This window comes from Rosa rugosa, chromosome 3 (genome assembly GCF_958449725.1).
Source record: "Rosa rugosa chromosome 3, drRosRugo1.1, whole genome shotgun sequence".
NCBI classification, from domain to species: Eukaryota; Viridiplantae; Streptophyta; class Magnoliopsida; order Rosales; family Rosaceae; genus Rosa; species Rosa rugosa.
Genome location: NC_084822.1, coordinates 54188126 through 54210613, shown reverse-complemented (window position 1 = coordinate 54210613; position 22488 = coordinate 54188126). Strand labels below are relative to the sequence as shown.

Here is a 22488-nt window from a genome sequence, read left to right as displayed (position 1 = left end):
ATGCATCCTATATATAATACTCTTTATACAAGCTAGCACATCTAGTCAACTTCAAAACTAGAACTGTTTACATTCATCAAATCGATTTTATAAACTATTATATATCTATCATCTTGTAGTTTTCTTTTGCAAAGATGATATTTAAAAGACAATCGAGAAATAAATAATTTTGAATACGAGTTTAATTATAAAATTGATCTACAATGAAAGCAATGTGAGTGGGGTGATAAATGAGCCAATATCAACTAAATAGATATAATGTTTGGGCTCAGGATTCTCCACCCCGTGGGGGTTCAGTAAAAACTCATCCTTGGATGACATTGCTCAGACTTCTTATCCCCCACAACCCACCCCTCCTCTCTCTATTTTTTGTAAGCTTTGGATTAAAAATTAAATCCAAGCATGTAACTCCATAGGCCCATAACACCTCAATTGGTTCGATGAATGCAAGAAAATAAAGCTTGATAAAACGTAGTGTTAGAATACAGCCCAGTCATTGTAGGTTAGGGTGCATCACCTGCTACATATCCCTAATTAAGTTGGTAGAAATAACAGATTTGGTGCAAGATTAAGTGGATTAAGCACCACGTAACATAATAACCAGTAAGAGATTGCCAAAAAGTAAGAGAGAGAGTCAGAGTCCAAGACCCCCTTAAACACCTCCAACAGATCGATATGATCACCTCTAGCGTCCATTACGCATCTAATTTGATCTCATCTTCCATTGTTTCTCATTTCACAGATCAATCAAACTGAGAATCACCCATTAACTTACTGCTGCCTAAACTGCATCCTTTGGTTTGCTTCAAGATCAGTCTTCTATGGATACCACTTCAATCTGCCATTTATGATATTACGTGTAAGTATCTCCATGTAAAAAATAAGAAATGTCTGCACTTTCTTTTTCGATCAGATTACGTATATTTTATGAGGAGAATCAATAATCTTAAGTTTCAATGCAATCTTGATCAAAGAATGTACGTTTATTGCTTAATCCATATTGCTGGGGGATGAAATTTTTCATGAGTGGATCCTAGAAGATTAAGAGTCTGTGAAGCCGTTTTGAAATTAGGGTTTGACAAAAGACAGCAATCGGTTTCCATTGGAATTTGTTATGAAGCAGAAATGCAAAATGTAGGTGCTAAAATGAGTGTTTTCGATTGCTATGATAGAATATTAATGATTTTTCTGGTTTCCTAGATACTTATGTTGTGTTTTTAAATAAGTTGTTCGGTGGTAGCAGAAGAAGATTGCATATATAAGAAATAATAAAGAGGGCTGTAAATATGGTATATGAAGCAACCCCCTATGCACCAAAGAACATCCTCATTACGGGTGCAGCGGGATTCATAGGCAGCCATGTCACCAACAGACTCATCAAGAACTACCCCAACTACAAGATTGTAGCTCTTGACAAGCTAGACTATTGCTCTAGCTTCAAGAACCTTCACCCTTGTAAAGCCTCACATAATTTTAAGTTCATCAAGGGAGACATTGCTTGTGCTGACCTAATCAATCACCTGTTGATGGTTGAGGAGATTGACACCATTATGCACTTTGCTGCACAGACCCATGTGGACAATTCGTTTGGGAACTCATTTGAGTTCACAAACAACAATGTTTATGGCACCCATGTGCTTCTAGAAGCTTGCAAGGTCACACAGAGAATCAAGAGGTTCATCCATGTTAGTACTGATGAGGTATATGGTGAGACTGATATGGCAACTGACATTGGAAATCCTGAGGCCTCTCAACTCCTCCCTACAAATCCTTACTCTGCCACGAAAGCCGGGGCTGAAATGTTGGTCATGGCATATCACAGATCTTATGACTTGCCTACAATAACAACTAGAGGTAACAATGTCTACGGGCCTCATCAATACCCCGAAAAGCTTATCCCGAAATTCATGCTGCTTGCTATGAAAGGCGAGAAATTGCCGATTCATGGTAATGGGTCAAATGTTAGAAGCTATTTGTATTGTGACGATGTTGCTGAGGCATTTGATGTGATTCTTCATAAGGGGGTAATTGGGCATGTGTATAACATTGGTACCAAAAAAGAAAGGTCAGTCATAGATGTGGCAGAGGATATTTGCAAGATGTTTGGTTTGGATCCAAAGGAAGCTATAGATTTTGTTCAAGATAGGCCTTTTAATGACCAAAGGTACTTCTTGGATGATCAAAAGCTGAAGAATTTGGGTTGGGAGGTGAAGACTAATTGGGAAATGGGGTTGAAGCTGACAATGGAGTGGTACACTAAGCACCCAAATTGGTGGGGAAATGTGGATGCTGCACTTCACCCCCACCCGAGTATTTCTGTGATTAATCACTGCAATGATGAAGCTTGGTTCTTTCAATACGGGTACACCAGGATGACTAGATCATGCAGTGACATTAGTAACAGCGGCGAATTAAAATTCTTGATATACGGAAGGACTGGTTGGATAGGAGGGTTATTGGGGAAGCTTTGTAAGGATGGAGGAATTGAGTTTGAGTATGGGAAGGGAAGATTGGAAGATAAGAAGTCTTTGCTAGAGGACATAACCAGAGCAACACCAACCCATGTTTTCAATGCAGCTGGAATTACTGGAAGGCCTAATGTTGATTGGTGTGAGTCACACAAGACTGAAACAATTAGGACTAATGTAGTTGGGACACTTACTTTGGCTGATGTTTGTAAGGAACAAGGTTTGTTAATGATGAATTTCGCAACCGGCTGCATATTTGAGTATGACAAGGATCACCCTCGAGGATCAGGCATTGGATTCAAGGAGGAGGACAAGCCTAATTTCACTGGTTCCTTCTATTCCAAGACCAAAGCCATGGTAACAAACTCAAACTTGTTCTTTTTGCTTTTTGATTCTAATAGTGATCATGGTTCAAGGTTTGGCTTTTTCCATATGATACATTGACATGCATGACGATGGAATCTGATTCAATGGGTAAATATTCTCTTGTCAAATATATCGTATGTTATGTTGTCAGAGCATTAATCTAGACCACATATTTAAGCAACAATGACAATATAACATATCAAACAGTTTGACAAGAGACAATTTATGGTCACCAGTCATCCATATCTGTGAGTCATGCATATATTACAAAGAACATGGTAAAATGTGCAGGTTGAGGAGTTGTTAAAGGAATATGACAATGTGTGCACTCTGAGAGTTAGAATGCCGATTTCATCAGACCTCAGCAACCCAAGAAACTTCATCACAAAGATCTCGCGTTACAACAAAGTGGTGAACATACCCAATAGTATGACCGTGCTTGATGAGCTCCTACCAATCTCCATTGAAATGGCTAGGAGAAACTGCCGAGGAATATGGAACTTCACCAACCCAGGAGTCATAAGCCACAATGAGATTCTAGAGATGTATAGGGATTACATTGACCCTAAGTTCAAGTGGCAAAATTTTGACCTCGAAGAACAAGCCAAGGTGATTGTAGCACCAAGGAGTAACAATGAAATGGATGCTTCAAAGCTGAAAGGGCAGTTTCCTGAATTGTTATCCATCAAAGATTCGATCAAAAAATATGTCTTCGAGGCTAACAAGAAGACTTGAAGATTCCATGCCATTAAGAGACAAGTAATCTGTACCTACACCTCTTAAGCTGCAGAATGAAAGTTTTACTGTTTTTCTATCTTCCATTAAATTCTGCATCTAAAAACAACTCGTTTACTTCAATATCAAGACTGAAAATCGATCTTACTGTTGTGAGTAATTTGGTGAAATTTTTTATGTTTTTAAAGTTAAAGAAGAAACTGGTGACAACTTTCAGATGAGATGGTAACAATCAAGTAATTTGCCAAGGTCAAATGAAAGGGAATCTTACTGTGCCTTATTTGTGAATAGTGGCCAATTTTAACATTTTTGTCTCATAATATAGATTATAGGCTTTGATTTCAACCTCCTGAAAAAAATAAAAAATAAAAAAGTGAATTGTGTAGCTGAAGGGACTGAGCGTCATCTCATTATGTGGTTCTTTGTAGCTACAGATGCAATCTTTTGCAGTTTCAGTAGTCCTGCACTAATAAAAAAATTTGTGAATGTATTCTAGTTTCTATCAAATAGGAAATCCAGGCATCACCATCGAGAACACGTACAGTAATCCATGACATATGTGATGAACACAACATATATAGCCTTACATATATAGTGTATCTTCAAAACATAACATCTTTCAATTTCCAAACAAGGATGGAAGAAGTCATGGGAACTACTATATATTGATGTATGGCTAACAATTTTTGAAAATCTAGCTATGAGAAAGAAAAGAACAATCTTTAATTGATGTTCCTAGAGAGGAACATTCTCTATGTACTGAGGTTGTGATGATGACAGTTTTTCAATAATGGGGTCTTCAATGTAGCTTTGGGATTCAGGTTAATTGCCTGCGATATGTTGCATTGTATGACATAGTGCATATGGTGCTGTTCAGAAACTTTACAAGCTTCACTGTGATATGTCCGATGCGGCGAGCATTTTGACAAATACTGCTGAAGTGATGTCCCCTCATCCTAAACAACTGTAAATCACAACATTTATAAATTATAGGCCTTTCAAAGAAAAGTATATATGTGTGACAAAATCTAGTTCAGAACATTATAATTTACCTCGACGCAGGGTCTTTAACACTGAGTAGGAATCACTCCTACTATCAAGTCTACAACAAACCTTTTTCATGCAGAGAATGTTTGTTTCCCTGCTTATATATAATTTCACAGTAAGATATTTTCATGATATATATTATATCGATCTAGTCAGTAGCTCATTATATTTTGGTGTAGTGGCCTAAATATATATGTTTTTTTCGTAAGTTGAATGACGTGAAGTGACTTTTGCAAGATTCTTTTTTCTTTTTTTTTTCTTTTTTTAATCGTAAAAAGATAATCAAATGATTTCACTCCTACCTCCATGGTGACTCGAACCCATGACTTCGTCATTAGGTAGTGGGTGCTCTACCCCCATGACTTTTGCAAGATTCTTGATTACTGATGTAATTAAAAAAAAAATTATCCCTTCACTAGAAATTCACTTGATTGTGAAAAATACAACATAGATACAAAGACATACCCAACATGTTGACAAAAATACAAGACTGATAACAAGACATACCTTAATTATTTCCTACCAACAAGTTGATGCCTAACCTTAATCGATCATTCAAAATCTGCATGTGACACAAACATATACATGTGTTATAAAATATATAATATGTATGATAAACCTTGGCTTTTTCTTAGCACTAGCAGAGATTAATAGATAGGTAAAGCATTATAGAAAACAAGGGTTGTTGTGAAGCACTGTCGAACCACCCATGATACAATGGATGGTGACTGAACAAGAGAACAAAATATTCCACAAATACAAAGCAAACCCCACATTTCTCTATGGTCACTTTCCAAGGTTCATATATAAATAAATTGCACATGGAATATGAAAGAAAAACAAGGGCTAGTGTTCATTCTCAAGTTCACGGCCATCAATGACATCATTGGATCAACTTCGAACGACCAATCTTCATCGGTTGGAGATCACTCCACATGTGATACACGAAGCACATAGTAATCCATCATTGAGTTCCTTAGACAATATGCCAATTAGATTAGCAAGATTAGCACGCAAATTAACATTAGTTACGTAGTGATATATAAAGCTAAATTAATGATTGATAGCATGTGCATTACTTAACCGACTAATTAAGAGAATAAAGACGATAATCATACTATTAGTGCCACAGTATTTGATCATTCATGAAGCTTTCTCAATCAACTTTTAGAGCTGTCAGAATTTAATATTTTAAATTTTCAGGATTTAGAATTGTAAATAGAAAAAAAATTCATCTACGTTGTCGTCATGTCATGTTTTATTTTGAGGTCTTAGTGATTGACCATTTACTCAATTTGGACCCCACAAATGGCCACTGCACTAAAAAATTTGTGTGCCCATGCATTTACCCCATTTAAATGTAAAAGACAAGTTTGCCCTCCAAATAAGTAAAAACTCATTGGAGACTTCGCCGGAATCCGGTGACGGGCCGCCGAAATTCCGTCACCAGTCACCGGAGACTTTTATTACCCCCCAATAAAACTCAATAAATTTTTATTAGGGGGGGGGGGGAATAAAGTTTATCGCGGGGGAATAAAGTTTATCGCGGGGCAATAAAAAGTTTATTAGGTATTAGTGTATTACTATGGGCAATAAAACTGGATGCCGGACTCCGATCATCGATCACCAGATTTCGGCTTCTGGTCACCGGATTCCGGAGGCCAGCGAAGTCTCTCTCTAAGTGACAAATGGAGAGAGGGCAAAATTGTCTAAAAAATAAACAATAAAAAATTACTTAATTGGGTATTGGGGCAAAAAGTATGTAATTTGTTGAGTAAGTGGGCAATCCTATAAGTTGTTTGGATAAATGAGGTTAGTGTAGCTCAAATTTGGGTAAATTGACATTTTCCCAAATTTTTAAAGAAATCTATGGAATTTAAAAGTCTGGGTGTATTCAATTCAGACTTTTAGCAGTCCCATAAAAGTCTCAGGATATTTAATTGAGATTTTAAAAAGACTTCATGAATTCCACCAAATTCTAGGGGATTGAATACCCCTAGACTTTGTAGTTGAAAGTATTTATACCAAACTCCAATAATTTTCCAACCACTAGACCAAAGATTTGGAAAAGTCTATCAAAGTTGTTCTCTCTACGCGCAAAGAGGTTGGTCATCCATCATCTTTCTTTCTTAGTTTTTTTGTCTTTTCCCTAATCTTTTATGATATCACCGTTTTTTGATACCAAACATGTTCATTGTTGTTGTTGAATGTGATCTTTTTGTTTTTCAATTGTGATACTTAGAACCCTAAGAGCAATAAAAATGATTTATGCAACCTTGAAACCCAAACATTGTGGTCCACCCCTAAAACCTTGAATAGTGTTGCTATGAAATATTGAATTGTGTCTTCTTAAGTATTCTCATTGATTTGAATTTATATTACGGTTCAAAGAAAGCTTGATCGAGCAATTAAATTTCAATTGATTAATATAGATTAAGACATTGATCAATATATTGTTATGATATATGTTAATCGGTGAAAATAAAATTGATGAGAATAATTAACCATAAATATCAAGTAATTTATATTGTATCTTTAATTATGTTGGTTGAGAGATTATGAATGAGAACAAACTAGCTAGACAGAGTAATAATGATTCATTTGAGTCAATGTCTACTAGAAAATTTAAAGAGACAACGAGCTATTATCTTGTTTTGCGTTTGAATTGCATTGGTTTGTTTTTTGTTTTTTGTACATGTTGTGAAATCTATAGAATTCATTCATAATAAAAGTATATAGATTTTCATAAATCAATAAAAAGTCTATGGATAAAATTAATGATTTTAGGGAAAATTGCCCAAACAGTGTCCCACATTTTTTCCATTCTAAACTTTCGTACCTCACCTTCTAAAACTATCAGATTGGTATCTGAGGTTTTCACCCCTACCCAATTGTGGTATCTGGAGCCGTTAGCTCCGTTACGGTGCCATCCACGTGGCATATAATGAGGGGTATTTTCGTCCCTCCTGGTATTCCTGCCATTTCAATGACATATACATTTTTTCCTTTGACCAATTTGCTGCCAATTTTGAAGTCAATGGTTTCCTTTGACCTATTTGCCTATTTGCCTCCAATTTGGAAGAGAATGGTTATTCCCTCCATCAGAGGACTAAAGTTTATATCAGTTTGGCACCTCATGTTTTGACCCGGACCCAAAAAGAGTGCCTCTAAGTTTTGAAGCTCTGTTTATCATACTATGGCACTATGTCACAAACTATGCAACCAAACTGATAAAAATAACATGACCTAAAATAAAGCTTGCATTGCCACAAAGTCTCAAATACAATTGTTGTCTCAAAAGGCACAAATGCATCAAATTTGGAACAACAACATACAAAAACAGATGTGCACTGTGTGAACAAGACAAGAAACTGAAATAAAGCAACAGAAATCCATTCTAATCCCATAACTATTCTCTACTCATCTGAAGTAGCTGGTGATGGAGGGGCATTCTTTGGCTTGGGCTTTCTCTGTGCTAGTGATTTGAACCTCCTATGCCTAAACCCTAGACCAGTACTGCTGAGTGGGCAAAAATGCAGGTTGGGACTCTTGCTGTTGTGCAATGTGAGCTTCATGCTGTGTCACATTCACTATACCCTCTTCTTCCACATGCACAGCTTCCGCATGCTGCACATTCTCTGCACCCTGTGAGAAAAAGGTGAGGTACGAAAGTTTAGAATAAAAAAAATGTGAGAAAAAGTTTAGAAATCAATAACAATCTATTAATTTTTAAAATAGTCTGTGAATTTTTTTAAAAATTTGCAGAAATCCAAATACAAGAAAAAAGTGCTCAACAACAAAGGTATATAATCTTTATGACATGATACCAACAACACAATGATCACATAACTTCTAGTTCAAAATTTGTATCCCAATATTTGTACTCTTCTTAAGTGATAAAAAATCATTTTGTTTATGAAATCCCCAGTGTTTCTACTTTTTTTACTAGGGTTTACCCGCAGTAATAAACTCAATAGTACGTGTTCCCAAAAGACCGGTCTCTTGTCGTCTTTTACTGCATGAAACACCAGCCGTCGCCAAGACAAAGACAGTGGCAATGTCGTGATTTTGGAAAAAACGGTGGTGCCTTTCAAGAAACGTCCATGTTAAAAACAAACTAGCTTTGTCAAACAGCAGTCCCAAGTCACAGAAAGCAAGGAGCAATCCCAAAGCCAACTCACTAGAACTGTCTTCCTTTGTCCTCTTCCACGCAGAAACCGGAGATGGAATCTTGCGTCCACGAGTTCGACGTCATAGTCGTCGGTGCCGGAATTATGGGCAGCTCCACCGCCTACCAGACCGCCAAGAGGGGCCACAAGACCCTCCTGCTCGAGCAATTCGACTTCCTCCACCACCGGGGCTCGTCTCATGGCGAGTCCCGGACGATCCGGGCTACGTATGCAGAGGACTATTACGGTCCTCTGGTACTCGAGTCCTACAAGCTATGGCTACAAGCAGAGTCAGAGATCGGGTACAATGTCTATTTCAAGGCGCATCAGTTGGATATGGGCCAAGAAACCGACAGAGTTGTCCAGGCAGTTGTGGGTAGCTGTCGAAAGAACGAGCTTGGTCACCGGGTGCTGACCCGGGAGCAAGTGGATCAGGAGTACTCGGGTCGGATCAAGATACCGGAGGGGTGGGTGGGTTTGGTTACGGAGCACGGTGGCGTGATCAAGCCCACCAAGGCGGTGTCGATGTTCCAAACTCTGGCCTTGCAAAACGGCGCCGTGCTGAGGGACAACATGGAGGTGACGGAGATTAAGAGAGATGAAGTGAGGGGAGGCATTTGGGTGGGGGTAGCAAATGGGGAGAGGTTTTGGGGTAAGAAATGTGTTGTCACAGTTGGGGCTTGGACTAAGAGGTTAGTTAAAACGGTTGGTGGGTTTGAATTGCCTATACAGCCCTTGGAGACCAGTGTGTGTTATTGGAGGATCAAGGAGGGTCATGAAGCTAGGTTTGCCATTGGAGGTGACTTCCCTACTTTTGCTAGCTATGGGGTTCCATATATCTATGGTACCCCCTCATTGGAGTATCCGGGTTTGATCAAGGTTGCGGTGCATGGCGGGTACCCGTGTGACCCGGATAAGAGGCCGTGGGGACCCGGGAACCCGCTGGCTCCGTTGAAGGAGTGGATAGAGCAGACATTCTCCGGCGTGGTTGATTCCGGAGGGCCGGTTGCCACTCAGTTGTGTATGTATTCCATGACCCCAGATGAGGATTATGTGATTGATTTCATTGGAGGTGAGTTCGGGAAGGATGTGGTGATCGGAGGCGGGTTTTCAGGTCACGGGTTCAAGCTGTCTCCGGTGGTGGGGAGGATATTGGCAGACCTTGCAGTTAGTGGAGAGGCTAAAGGAGTGGAGCTAAAGCACTTTAGGATAGCAAGGTTTCAAGAGAATCCTCAAGGCAATGTTAAAGATTTCCTATAAATCACTACTTTTGTATTGTGTGTGGAAGAAAATCTGAAAATGTATTAGGTACGTCTACGGGCGTTGATTTCTTATCAAAGCCATCTGCATGTGATTTTACTGTGTAGTAGTAATACTTTCGTTTGCTCAAGTGACTCGCACTCCCTTCCCTTCAATGAGACAATGACAAAAACCAATGATTCAAAACCATCAACCAATCGATTCAATTCTATACCTGCTTGTAGAACTGTGTCAAAGCATTAACACACGCCTACTTTTACACAAGTAATAAACCCTGTAGCGGATCTTTTTTTTTTAATAACGATCCTGGCATTGATAAAAGAACGCATGATCATACCACCGCTTTCATGTTTCAGTAGAGAGACAGAGACGGAGAGACAGTGAGAGCGAAGAGTGGAGAGGAATAATAGGGATTGAGCCAGTTGCGCCGCTTTCATCTTTCAGTATCGACAGAGAGAGAGAGACTGAAAGAGAGAGAGAGAGACTGAAAGAGACTGAAAGAGAGAGAGAAGAGGGCAGTACGGTCCGTTTAATGAAAATTTGCGCCTTTATTTCAGTTGGGTCCATGCTGATTCTGATGAATTGTGTTTTTTTTCTTATGTTGATGCATGAAGCATTTATTTTGTTTAATTTATGGATTTCTGTACATTTATCTATGGATACAGGTTTTGAATGCAATAGTTACTTATGTAATCCTTCCGTTTGCTCAAGTGACTGACAAATCCAATTGATTCAAAACCAACAACAAAACCAATTGGTTCGATTCTATACCTGCTTGTAGAACTGGGTGAAAGCATTAACACATGCCGACCTTTTACACAAGTAATAACCATACAAAACGCTGCACCGGAGCTTGTTTTACTAAATTCTCTCTAAATTTGTGGAGAACCTAAATAATTACAGCTATGATGTACAACCTTTGGTTGAGTTTTGGGTAAACAAAAGATCTATGTTGCCCTATCATGAATCTCTTTTCCTTATTAGATGCAACCAAGCTTCTAGGATTCCTTCAGATAAAAATATGGGAATCTGAGTTGCCTGGTTGAGAATAATAAATCTATCTCTAACCCCATCTATAGGAAAGACAAAAAAGCAGATTAAGCTCCACTTAATACCCAATAATAACATAATCGGGACCCCAAGTCCATCTCGCGCTAAAACCAAATGTGAACCTGCAACCCAAGAAAATGCAACAAATAAGTATTGAACATAAGAAACATTATAAAATTTAATTTCCAGGCCTATCAGTTGAGCAAGATTAGATATAACGTACCCCCAAAAAGAAAACTATGTATTCCTAAACTACATAAAAAGAAAAAAGAATTAATACAAACTCACCCATTCAGCTTTTCAAATTGCAAGACTAGCAAGAAGCGTATGCAGAAAAGCCCAATAGAATATGATACCAAGCCGCAAAATTGGTTGTCGCATTAAAGTCCGATCACAAGTAACCCTGGCAGAGCATACAAGATGATTTAGCTCATTCACAAAGTCCAGGTAAGTTTAAATCATATAACTAGTAAAAATATGCCTACCAGAGGCCATCAACCATGTCAGTCAGAGGTCTTGTAAATCTAGGAACCATTCTTGATGTAGTGAGCGACTTGAAACCATGAACTGCAGTGTAATAAACAGAGAAGAGCTCAATACAGGTTAGAAACACCTTCAGTAACTTATCTCATGTGGTATTAGACTATTCGGGAAAAGAGCAGTAAAAGATGGCGGCAACTACTGCCATAGGATTACCCTTATCATCTTCTTCATCTTCCAATCTACTAGTGCTCCCAGGATCCATATCTATGGCAATTGCAACTTGCTCACTATTGCCTTTGCGCAAACTGCGGACTTGCGATGCAAGGGAGGAACCAGATGCTGCCCATTTGTTTATCTATACAAAAACCCACCAAATAAATTCCTCAATGACATTACATACTCTGAGCAAAAACTATTTTGTATTCCTAAGTTCATAGAACATCTTAAATTCTCTGCACACAAGAAGTACAAATGAAAAAGGCAAAAAGGCATGCAAGTAATATAACATTAAACATATCAAACATCTCACCGCAGGCTCAACTTCATGAATCTCCGAGGTCAAGCTAGTTGCCTGGCCATCTTCCACACCTTCAAGCAGATTTAATTGTGATTCCTTCTCCCGCAAACACTTCTCAAGAGTCTGACCCTTGCGTGTTAATTCTTCTACCTTAGTCCTTTCTTCTTGCAACAATATATCTCTGCTTTGAGCAGCAGCCCGTAGATCCCCCAATTCTGATAAAATAGAATCAACTGTCTTCTTGAGTACTTCCATTTGTTCAGCGATGTCACTGTTGTTCTTATCTTCAACATACTGACTGTGCACCCCAAATCGAGCAACATTCATATCAAACCATGTTAATAACTCGTGGATCTCATCTGAATTTCCCTTCTTACTGACTTGTGATGCAACCAGAACATCATTGGTGCACCTAGTGACCTCTTGCCTTAAGAAAGAAATCTCTGCATCCCGATCTTGCAACTGTGACTGCAGTTCTTCAACTTCCGCAAGGAGGCTTGCAGATAGATGATGCAGCTCGTCAAACTTATTCACAGTGACGAAGAGCTTTTTCATCACCTTGCCACGAGAAGCTTCAAGGTTCTCTAAATCTAGGTTTTTTTGTTCAACGATCTTTTCCAGTTCCTTGATCTTGAAGGTGATACCTTGCATCTGTACCTCCTCCTCATCAAGTGCTTGGATTAGCTCCTCAATTTCTACAATCACAGATAATTTCCAGAATTATAGATCTAAAAAAGCCGCTTTGAGATTATAGTATATATAGGTGTGGACTGGATAAATGCAAATGAAATACTCACCATGGTCTTTGGCAGCAAGCACATCCGTTAGTGATCTGACCCTCTGTTGTAACTCGTCAGAGGAGGCATGGCCATCTTCTAGCTCCTTTACTCTCTGCTCAAGTAGGTTGCGTTCACCTTTCATCGCTTCCAACTGTTTCTCCAAATCATGCACCAAGGTTTTTGAAGATTCAAGGTCCACTGAATAGCTGCTTGTAGTAGCTTCAGCCTCCTTGATTTGACTTACAAGCTCCATGAAAATCCTCTCCTTTTGAACGTCCTTCTCCTGAAGCTCTTTCTGCAAATTTGAAATGGTAAGCTTCATTTCCTTTTGGCTGCCTTCAACTATTTCAGCTGTCAGAGTAGCAAAATCACTAGCAGCCGACAAAAGCCTGTCTGCCACAGACCTAACAGATTCCTCAGAGTACAGCTCACCCTCTCCCCTGAAAGCGGGCAATTCTGCTGTTTTTGATGTCATTCCCAGATCTCCAACAACCCAACTATTTCCCACCAATTCAGCTTTTCTTCTATTTATTTCCACAACAGAACTAGTGCATGCTTCAAAAAGCAAGGCAGCATTTCTATGCAAGACAAGAAGTTCCTTGTCCTTTTCCTTTTTGACCATTTCCATCTGCAAAAAGTCTCTCCTCAAGGCTTCAAACGACTCATTTTTGGAACTTATCTCTCCACGAACAATTGCCACCAATCTGGATACACTGCTAGATTTTTCATGCAAAGACATTGAGTGTTCATCTAATTTTTCTTTAAGCACACCAATCTCCGTCATGAGCTCTTGCACATAATGTGTTATGTATGTAAAGGTTTCGATGGCAAAACTGTCACCAAAATGTCCATGCGTCTCGGGGTCTGACCAAGAATTAATTGAAATAGAGTTAACCTGTACAGAGAATCCAAAATTAGAAGATGTTATAAGAGAAGAATGCTTCAGATCAAATACAGACTATTACTATAATCATTAATGAATAGTGATAATGATAACAACAATAAGTAGAAACAATAACCTAATACTAGAGGCCCCACTAAGCCCAAACTTTAAACACAAAATACCAAGTTCTGTTATAGTGATTTATATCTCCGTTCTTCGTCCCACTTACTTTTCATGCGTGATTATTTTCACCACATAAAAGAATTTAGTAGGTTATGTCATCCTTAGCATCACTTGGTATCATACAGTTGGAATTTACTGTAATAATAAAGATAGTACCAACCCGTGAATAAGAGACCAAAGGTATACGCAACTAAATTATTCTACAATCATTATCAATTTACACTAAAAAGGCCTCATTTTCTAATTTTCTTAGTGCAGTAAACCAAACCACCATAATTTTCAGTCAAGACCAGCATTTTTCTGACTTTAAAATGACATTGGTGTTTTCAAGCAAAACAAAAAAGGATGCAAACCAAATAATTCAAAGGCATGCTAGAAAAAGGAACCTAGAATAGGCTTGGAATGCCCTTAAAAAGCCACACGTGAGACAGGTAGATCTACATCAGCGTCTTAGTTGAGAATTCTGTCTAACAATGCCTATATTGAATAATAAGGGAAAGGTAAAAGTATAGTTAAAAACTGTACATGTATTAACTCGGAGAAAGTCGCAAAAAAGGGAAACAAACAGCACTCAATAAACTAAAACAAAGCCCTTCGGCAAAGGAGGTCATCAAGAAGAAGAAAACTTGAACCATAGAAACAAGATTATCATAACTAATGGTGGTTAAACACTAGGGAACTAACAAATCAGCATATGCAAAGTGAAAATACCTTATCTGATTTGCTCAATAGAAATCCACCAGCTGCAGTGAAGGGGTGCACATCAACCACATTAGCACTATTCAAGTTGAGACATGAGTCAATACCAGACTCCAAGTTTTTCAAAAATTCCAAGTCATTGTAAAAAAGACCAGCCAATGAATTGCTAATATCATGGAAACCCTTCCTGAGTTGATCTACACCAGATTTCAGTCCTGCAAATTCAGAAAATTGGTTTCTTTCCTCGGAGTGAGCAGTAGATAACTTTTCAAGACTTAAAACAGCTTCAAGCTTGCCAGCCTCAGCAAGATCCCTTTCCTTGGAGAGTATAGAAATTTCATCGGCAGATTTTGCTAGCTCTTCCTGGAGACCGTCATTCCTCTCTTGAACCTCATTCAGTTCTGCAAGGAGTAGCTCTGCTGCTCTTTTGGATTTCCTAGTCTCTTGCTCAGAAGAAGCTACATCTGTGCGTAAATCAAAGCACATTTTCCCAATTTGTTCCAACTTCACAACTGGATCACGAGAATTGAAATTGCCTCCTACATCAATGTTGTCTAAGATATTTACAATCATGCTCAAAGTATTTGCTTTCTGCTGCAAATTCTGCTCAGTTTCATTCAAACAATTCCTCAAGAACAATGTCTCAGATTCTAAGGCTTCTACCCTACCAGGGTAAGTAGACAAATCCCTGAAGTTTTGTTCATACTCTGCAATTTTAACTTCCCCCGTCTTGATCTCTGATCTCAAACGTTCCACCTCAGAGTTGACCTCATCAATACATTGTTTCAGACTGTCACGCTGTTGTACCAAAGACTTCCCTTTTCTGACTGCAACATTTAACTTCTCTCTAACAGAAGCTGACTTCTTCTCCTCTTGATTAAGAAGCCCTTGCAACTCATTCACTTTGTTATGTAATGCTTCAAATTCACTAGCCATAGACTGTTGCTTCTCTAGATATCCATCCCTCTCCTCCTTCACATTTAAAAGTTCATGTTGAACATCCTCCAACTCTTTCTTCAAAACATCTATATCTGATTCCTGGGAATCAAGTATATTTAGGCTTCTTGATCCAACAACTGTTGCATCAGTATATTCAGTATGGAGACCTTCAGCTGCACCCCCATGCACAGGTTTTCCTGAGGAAAGAGTTGCATAACTCTCTAAAAGCTTATTCAGTAACCCTTCCAAGCACTCAATGCTACTATCACCGGAGTACTCATACTTTGATCCAGAGACCTCCAAGGCATCAGTAACCAAACTCTGTAATCTTCTTAAGTCAGCTTCTATAGGTTTTCCTGAGGAAAGAGTTGCATAACTCTCTAAAAGCTTATTCAGTAACCCTTCCAAGCACTCAATGCTACTATCACCAGAATACTCATACTTTGATCCAGAGACCTCCAAGGCATCAGTAACCAAACTCTGTAATCTTCTTAAGTCAGCTTCTATGCTGAGAATTTGATTCTCATTTCCATGCATCTTGGCTACATTTTCTTGCAAATCAGTGACTTCCTTCTGCAGCTTTTCATTCTCAAGCTCAAATTCAACTGCCTTTGTTGAAAGCTTCTCCTGATCATTGACCAGAGTCTCCAATCTTTCAGAAAGATGATCTCTCTCATGGACAAATGTTTGAAGGTCTGCCTCAAGGTCAGACACTCTCCTTTGCGAGTCTTCCAAATCAGCAGTTAGTGATACACAATGGTTTTCAAGGTTAACAACCTTCTGCTGGAGAGACATATTGTCTTCCTGCACTTCTGAAAGTGCTTTACTTAACCAATCGATCCTATCCTCTGGCTCCACAGATCGCAGATGTGATGGCATGTCGATTCTGTCCAAAATTTCCTCCCATCTCTGTACTATGTTGTTCCTTTCCATTAAAGATTGTTCCAACATTTCATTCTGTTCAGCCAACCCATAAAATTTACTCTGAAGTTCGTCATATTTTCTTTTGATATCCTCACTTGAATTTGAACTTGGTTGTACATCATCTTTCCAGGAATCCATAACAACAAAACCAGCATCAGAGTACGAAACTCCACCGGCAGAACTCCTCTGATCTGAATCAGTCACAGGAAAAGTGTTACTGGTAGCTGTCCTAGCCAGCCAATCAATCTTCTCAATAATATCTCTTGAATGAAAATGCTCTGGCAGATCAAGGTCTTCCAAGATCTCTTCTATTCTCTGAAGGACAGAATCTTTGAGAAGGAATGATTCTCTTAATGCAGTAGCCGAATTGCGAATATATGAAAGCTCAGATTCCAGAGCTTCCACCCGCTCACCTGACTCTGAATATGCCTTAAGTTTTGTTTCAATCTCAAGAAGCCTTGCATCTTTCATTTGCAGTTCCTGTGAGAATCTTTCCAGTTCAACAGATTTCTCGTTAAGGGACTGCTTCAGACCATCTCGCTGCACAATCAAACCTTTCCCCTTGGTGACAGCAATGGTAAGCTTCTCTCTAAGGGAAGACACCCGTTGCTCTGACTGTTCAAGTTCATTTACTTTCCCTTCTATCTCAGAACGAGCAACAAGAAGTGCTTCCTCCACCTGATGTAAACTTTCCCTTAGAACAATGAGTTCACTTTCATGCTGGAGAGACAAGGCATTTAACTGCTGTACTTCTTCCTGCATTAAAGTCAGCTCCACCACCTTAGATCCAGAATCTTCCTTAGATAAGCTTAGCTGCACGTCAGCCTCCTCGCATTTCCGAACAAGACATGACACCAGTGATTCAAGACGTGAAGCAGGCGTTTTATCCAATTGAAACTCAGCATGTTCCACTTTCAGCACCCCTTCAACATTTTCTATTAACTTCTGCAGAACATTAGAATCAAGGCATCTTTGTTTCAGTTCCTCAACTTCTTCAGCGCTAGCCATCAACTCTGAATTTAGTTTCTTGTTAACAGATTCAAGTTGCAGACTCCCCCTCAAAAAAGATTCCACATGTTCTATGATGATCTCATAATTACTGTAATCTAGAGGATCAGGAAGCTTCTCAGGTTCCAAGTACATATCACTTTCATCTGTAGACCCATGCAAAACCGTGAGAAGTTTAGAAAGGTCGCCATACAACTTCTGCAACAAATCACTGGCCATTTGATTCTTTCCATGCAGATCATCACATTTCTCATTCGCTTCTTTGTATAAAGTAAAGACTGCTTCATGTTCTGTTTGAGAACTTTCAAGTTTGTCCTTCAGATCTTGAATAAAACTGATGGCATCATAAACAGAAGCAACAGAATAGCTAATTCTGTCCAAAGAATCATGAGAGACTGCTGTAGTCATGTTGACCCTACCAAGAGATTCATCAAGCTTCCCAGTTGCTTCAAGAACCGGATCAATAGTTGAATTCCAATGGCGCTCAAGTATCAAAACTTTCTCAGCTGCTTCCTTGTAAAAATTTTCCAACTGCTCAGAGATCTGAGATACCATAACATTTGAAATTAGATGTAGATCATGCAATTGACTCTGCAATTTACTAGTTCTTGATTCATACACATGTAGCTTTCTGTCAACTTCCACGTTTTCTACTTTAAGATTAGTGACTTCTAGTTGTAAGGATTCGCAGAGAATCGAAAGCTCACAGTTCCTAGATTCAATCCTTCCCCTATGTTCTTCTAAAGCTTCATATAGGACCCTGAGCTCAATATTCGTTGCTTCCAGTTTCTTACTATATTCTTCTAAGGCCTCATTCTGATCCTTCAACTCCCCAGAGGTGGCCTCATACGCATGTAGTTTTCTGTCAACTTCCACGTTTTCTACTTTAAGATTAGTGACTTCTAGTTGTAAGGATTCGCAGAGAATCGAAAGCTCACAGTTCCTAGATTCAATGCTTCCCCTATGTTCTTCTAAAGCTTCATATAGGACCCTGAGCTCAATGTTTGTTGCTTCCAGTTTCTTGCTATATTCTTCTAAGGCCTCATTCTGATGTTTCAATTCCCCAGAGGTGGCATCAGCATTCCCCAGAGACAAGGAATTTAACTGCTGTACTTCTTCCTGCATTAAAATCAGCTCCACCACCTTAGATCCAAAAAGTGTTGTGAAAATTAAATTACAAAAGGAAAAAAGCAGAACCTACATCTGTTACCTGATCTTCCCTATCCTGCATTAAGGATGTATTAATATTGTCCTGTGAAGGCAATGACTCCTCTTCACTACGTGGAATCTCTGATTCAACAATAACGGACATCCCCTCTGTAATATTATCAGAAGCATGTTGCGCTGATACATCAACCTGTATAGACATCTTTGAATTCTTGGCTTCTCCTCCAGAATCCACTGTATGTGAAGTGTCCAATGAAATGCCTCTTGCCACCTCAGCATCAGCAGTCCCAGTACTCTCACCTTCATTCTGAACAGAGGAGTCAGCATCACGCTTACTAACCCCCACTTCCTCTGATGGTGATTCGGCATTTTTCTCCAATTCAGTTTCAACCACACTTTTCTCCTGTGTAATGGGCACTGCTGAGGGACCAGCAACAGCTACACTAGTGTCAGAGTCTGCAGAATTCTCTACAGAATTTGACTCTGATGTGTTGACAATTCCTGAATTAGAACCTACAACAGACTTAATTTCTCCATCACAGACCCGAGACGATGCTGTAGGTTTAGTTGCAGTTGAGAGACAAGGCTGGAGAGACAAGGCATTTAACTGCTGTACTTCTTCCTGCATTAAAGTCAGCTCCACCACCTTAGATCCAAAAAGTGTACTGAAAATTAAATAACAAAAGGAGAAGAGCAGGACCAACATCTGTTACCTGATCTTCCCTCTCCTGCATTAAGGATGTATTAATATTTTCCCGTGAAGGCTTTGACTCCTTTTCTCTACTCGGAATCTCTGATTCAACGGTGACGGACATCCCCTCTGTAATATCGACTGAAGCATGTTGGGCCGATTCATCAACCTGTATAGACACATTTGAATTTTCGGCTTCTCCTCCAGAATCCACTGTACGTGAAGTGCCCAATGAGTTGTCTCTTGCCATCTCAGCATCAGCAGTCCCAGTACTCTCACCTTCATTCTGAACAGAAGAGTCAGCATCACGCTTACTAACCCCCACTTCCTCTGATGACGATTCGGCATTTTTCTCCAATTCGGTTTCAACCACACTTTTCTCCTCTGTAATTGGCACTGCCGAGGGACCAACAACAGCTAAACTTTCCCTTGGAACAATGATTTCACTTTCACGCTGGAGAGACAAGGCATTTAACTGCTGTAATTCTTCCTGCATTAAAATCAGCTCAACCACCTTAGATCCAAAAAGTGCAATGAAAATTAAATAACAAAAGGAGAAGAGCACAACGTACATCTGTTACATGATCTTCCCTCTCCTGCAATAAGGATGTATTAATATTTTCCACTGAAGGCAATGACTCCTTTTCCCTACTTGGAATCTCTGATTCAACAGTAACGGACATCCCGTCTGTAATATCAACTGAAGGATGTTGCGCTGATACATCAACCTGTATAGACATCTTTGAATTCTTGGCTTCTCCCCCAGAATCCACTGTATGTGAAGTGTCCAATGAAATGTCTCTTGCCACCTCAGCATCAGCAGTCCCAGTACTCTCACCTTCAATCTGAACAGAAGAGTCAGCATCACGCTTACTAACCCCCACCTCCTCTGATGGCGATTCGGCATTTTCCCCCAATTCGGTTTCAACCACACTTTTCTCCTGTGTAATGAGCACTGCCGAGGGACCAGCAACAGCTACACTAGTGTCAGAGTCTGCAGAATTCTCTACAGAATTTGACTCTGATGTGTTGACAGTTCCTGAATTAGAACCTATAGCAGACTTAATTTCTCCGTCATGGACCTGAGACGATGCTGTAGGTTTAGTTGCAGTTGAGACCGCATCAGCAACAGCCTCATGCTGCTCTGATTTTCCAGACTTCATGGATGCTGCAGGTTTAGTTGCAGTTGAGACTGCATCAGCAACAGCCCCATGCTGCTCTGATTTTCCAGACTTTTTCGTGGATTTTCCCTGGCTTCCACTGCCTTTATCCTTCTTCTGACGAAATTGTTGAAGCTGATGATAAATGTACAGGGACCAAATATTAAAAATCAGATCGCTCATTTGTCTCTCTCTAGTTGTTTCTATAACAGTTAACAAAATGAAAGAAAACACCTACGCCTACAGGCATTACAGGATTTCCCTATCTATCTAAACTAAACCTAATAACAAATATACCTCGACAAGTTACAGTTCAAGTGTGTGGCAAATGAATTAAACCCTTGAGCTCTATTTGCTAACACAGCAGCCGAATTACGAAAGCTAGTGTGCTATGAGCCAATGTGTATGTACCTTTTTACGGCCGGCAGCGAGCAGATCGGTACGGCTCTTGTCCTTGTCCATCCGATCCACTCCGTTCTTGCTCCCCACTGTGACTCCCCAGAATCACCGCGGCCACGTCTCAATCACCATTAAACTCCGCTTTCTCCACCTTCAACACAAACACCATTACATTTGCATAAACACTCGATTTGTTCATTCATAAAAATGCACAGAAATAGCAGACAACCATAACTTAAGCTGAGCTTCGTGCTCAAAATCACAACAAATATTAGGTTTCAATTCGATTGGAACGCAGCATCAATATGAAATCTGATTCAGAAGATCTATAACCTGATTCGCAAAATGAATCAAGGAGAAAGCTGTACCTGGATTTAGCACCAGCTCGATCTCGTGGTTTTGGTGCGAATTGCTTAATTGCTAGTCTCTTAGGCCCTTCTCTCTTTCTCTTCTCTCTTGTCTCTGGTTGGGACTGTGGGGACGTGTGGTTGCTTCCCTTGGATCCAACGCAACCTTCGTTTTTCTGTGTAACCTTGTTAGCCTGGACAGGTGAAATGTCCATTTGGAAGAGAAGAAACATAAACGTGGCCGTTTTGGTGGGATGGGGATGGTGCAGCTTTTCCAAGCCCAATTCTGTGTCCCTTTTTGGGTTTTGAGGGATGTTGGGCCACTATGGAACCATCTGCAAGATGTTGGGCCATTATGAGACATATACAAGATGTTGGGCGGGCCACTAGGGAGATTTAGGCCCGTTTGATCCTCCACATTTCAAAGGAAAAATCAAGCGAAAATTCAAATATGAGACTTTGATTAGAGAGTGGTTGGGTGTTTTTGAAATTTCACAAGACAATGGCAGCAGAGAAAATATAGACATGAAATTTCAAAATATGAGACTTTGGTTAGTGAGGGTACCGTACTAGATGACATGGTGGCTACATCCAGGACTTTTTTCTCACTAAACTGGTAAAATGATTTAAGTAAGATTAGTATTTTCACAAGTCGTCGTGATATTTGTGAATTGTTGATAATATTTTACTCAAGTGATTCTTCTTTTTTTATTCTATGATGAGATTATGCCAATCAATTCAACGCCAATCTAGATGCTGGTATCATATTTTAAGTTGGTAGACAATCAAATCTTGATTTTATCTATTAGGAACATGTTCAATGTCTTCTATCAACCAAGAACTACTCAATATTCAATGTCCAATGTAGTGTGAACCACGAGATACATACAAATCAAACAAGAGAATACTCAACTAGGTTGTTCTTGACTCATTATTAAATAAGTCACATTGCCAATCCGGTGCTTTTAAAATAAGAGAGCTTCATTCACAAGCTCAAGTTTGTTATAATAATATGGTGGCATATTCAACCCATTAAGTTTGACTTTCAACTTCTGATAGAAGCTCAGTACTTGGGAGGAGAATAAATTATGGCCTAGTGTGCAAGTATAAGAAGCAACAAATATTAAAAAGATTTTATTTTTGTTTTCGTATCCGTATAATTATACTTAACAAGGAATCGAATCGTATGCATATCAAACGTTGAGATTTATTGT

The 22488-nt window shown here is 39.3% G+C and overlaps 3 protein-coding genes across 5 annotated transcripts; 2 read left to right on the top strand and 1 right to left on the bottom strand.

Moving 5' to 3' along the window:
• Positions 1–657: 657 nt before the first annotated feature.
• Positions 658–3716, top strand: LOC133739885 (trifunctional UDP-glucose 4,6-dehydratase/UDP-4-keto-6-deoxy-D-glucose 3,5-epimerase/UDP-4-keto-L-rhamnose-reductase RHM3-like). Of its 2 annotated transcripts, none has more exons than XM_062167705.1 (3): positions 658–859; positions 1244–2825; positions 3126–3716. In XM_062167705.1, exons 2-3 carry the CDS (start codon positions 1287–1289, stop codon positions 3567–3569), a joined length of 1983 nt encoding a protein of 660 aa, XP_062023689.1. In that variant the 5' UTR covers positions 658–859; positions 1244–1286; the 3' UTR covers positions 3570–3716. The 2 variants fall into 2 exon arrangements, with proteins under 2 accessions (XP_062023689.1, XP_062023690.1); XM_062167706.1 differs by having other exon boundaries at positions 1227–2825.
• Positions 3717–8738: 5022 nt separating this feature from the next.
• Positions 8739–10151, top strand: LOC133738329 (probable sarcosine oxidase). Its single transcript, XM_062165846.1, has one exon. The coding sequence runs from the start codon at positions 8840–8842 to the stop codon at positions 10043–10045; it is 1206 nt and encodes a 401-aa protein (XP_062021830.1). The 5' UTR covers positions 8739–8839; the 3' UTR covers positions 10046–10151.
• A 621-nt stretch (positions 10152–10772) lies between these two features.
• Positions 10773–21496, bottom strand: LOC133736674 (trans-Golgi network-localized SYP41-interacting protein 1-like). Of its 2 annotated transcripts, none has more exons than XM_062164261.1 (12): positions 21296–21496; positions 20940–21078; positions 19941–20663; positions 19382–19858; positions 18721–19299; positions 14652–18629; positions 12893–13769; positions 12108–12790; positions 11792–11933; positions 11581–11662; positions 11384–11498; positions 10773–11217 (listed from the first exon to the last, which is right to left on the bottom strand). In XM_062164261.1, the coding sequence occupies exons 2-11, from the start codon at positions 20988–20990 to the stop codon at positions 11396–11398; spliced, it is 7695 nt and encodes a 2564-aa protein (XP_062020245.1). In that variant the 5' UTR covers positions 20991–21078; positions 21296–21496; the 3' UTR covers positions 10773–11217; positions 11384–11395. The 2 variants fall into 2 exon arrangements, with proteins under 2 accessions (XP_062020245.1, XP_062020246.1); XM_062164262.1 differs by having other exon boundaries at positions 19391–19858.
• Between the last annotated feature and the right edge of the window lie 992 nt (positions 21497–22488).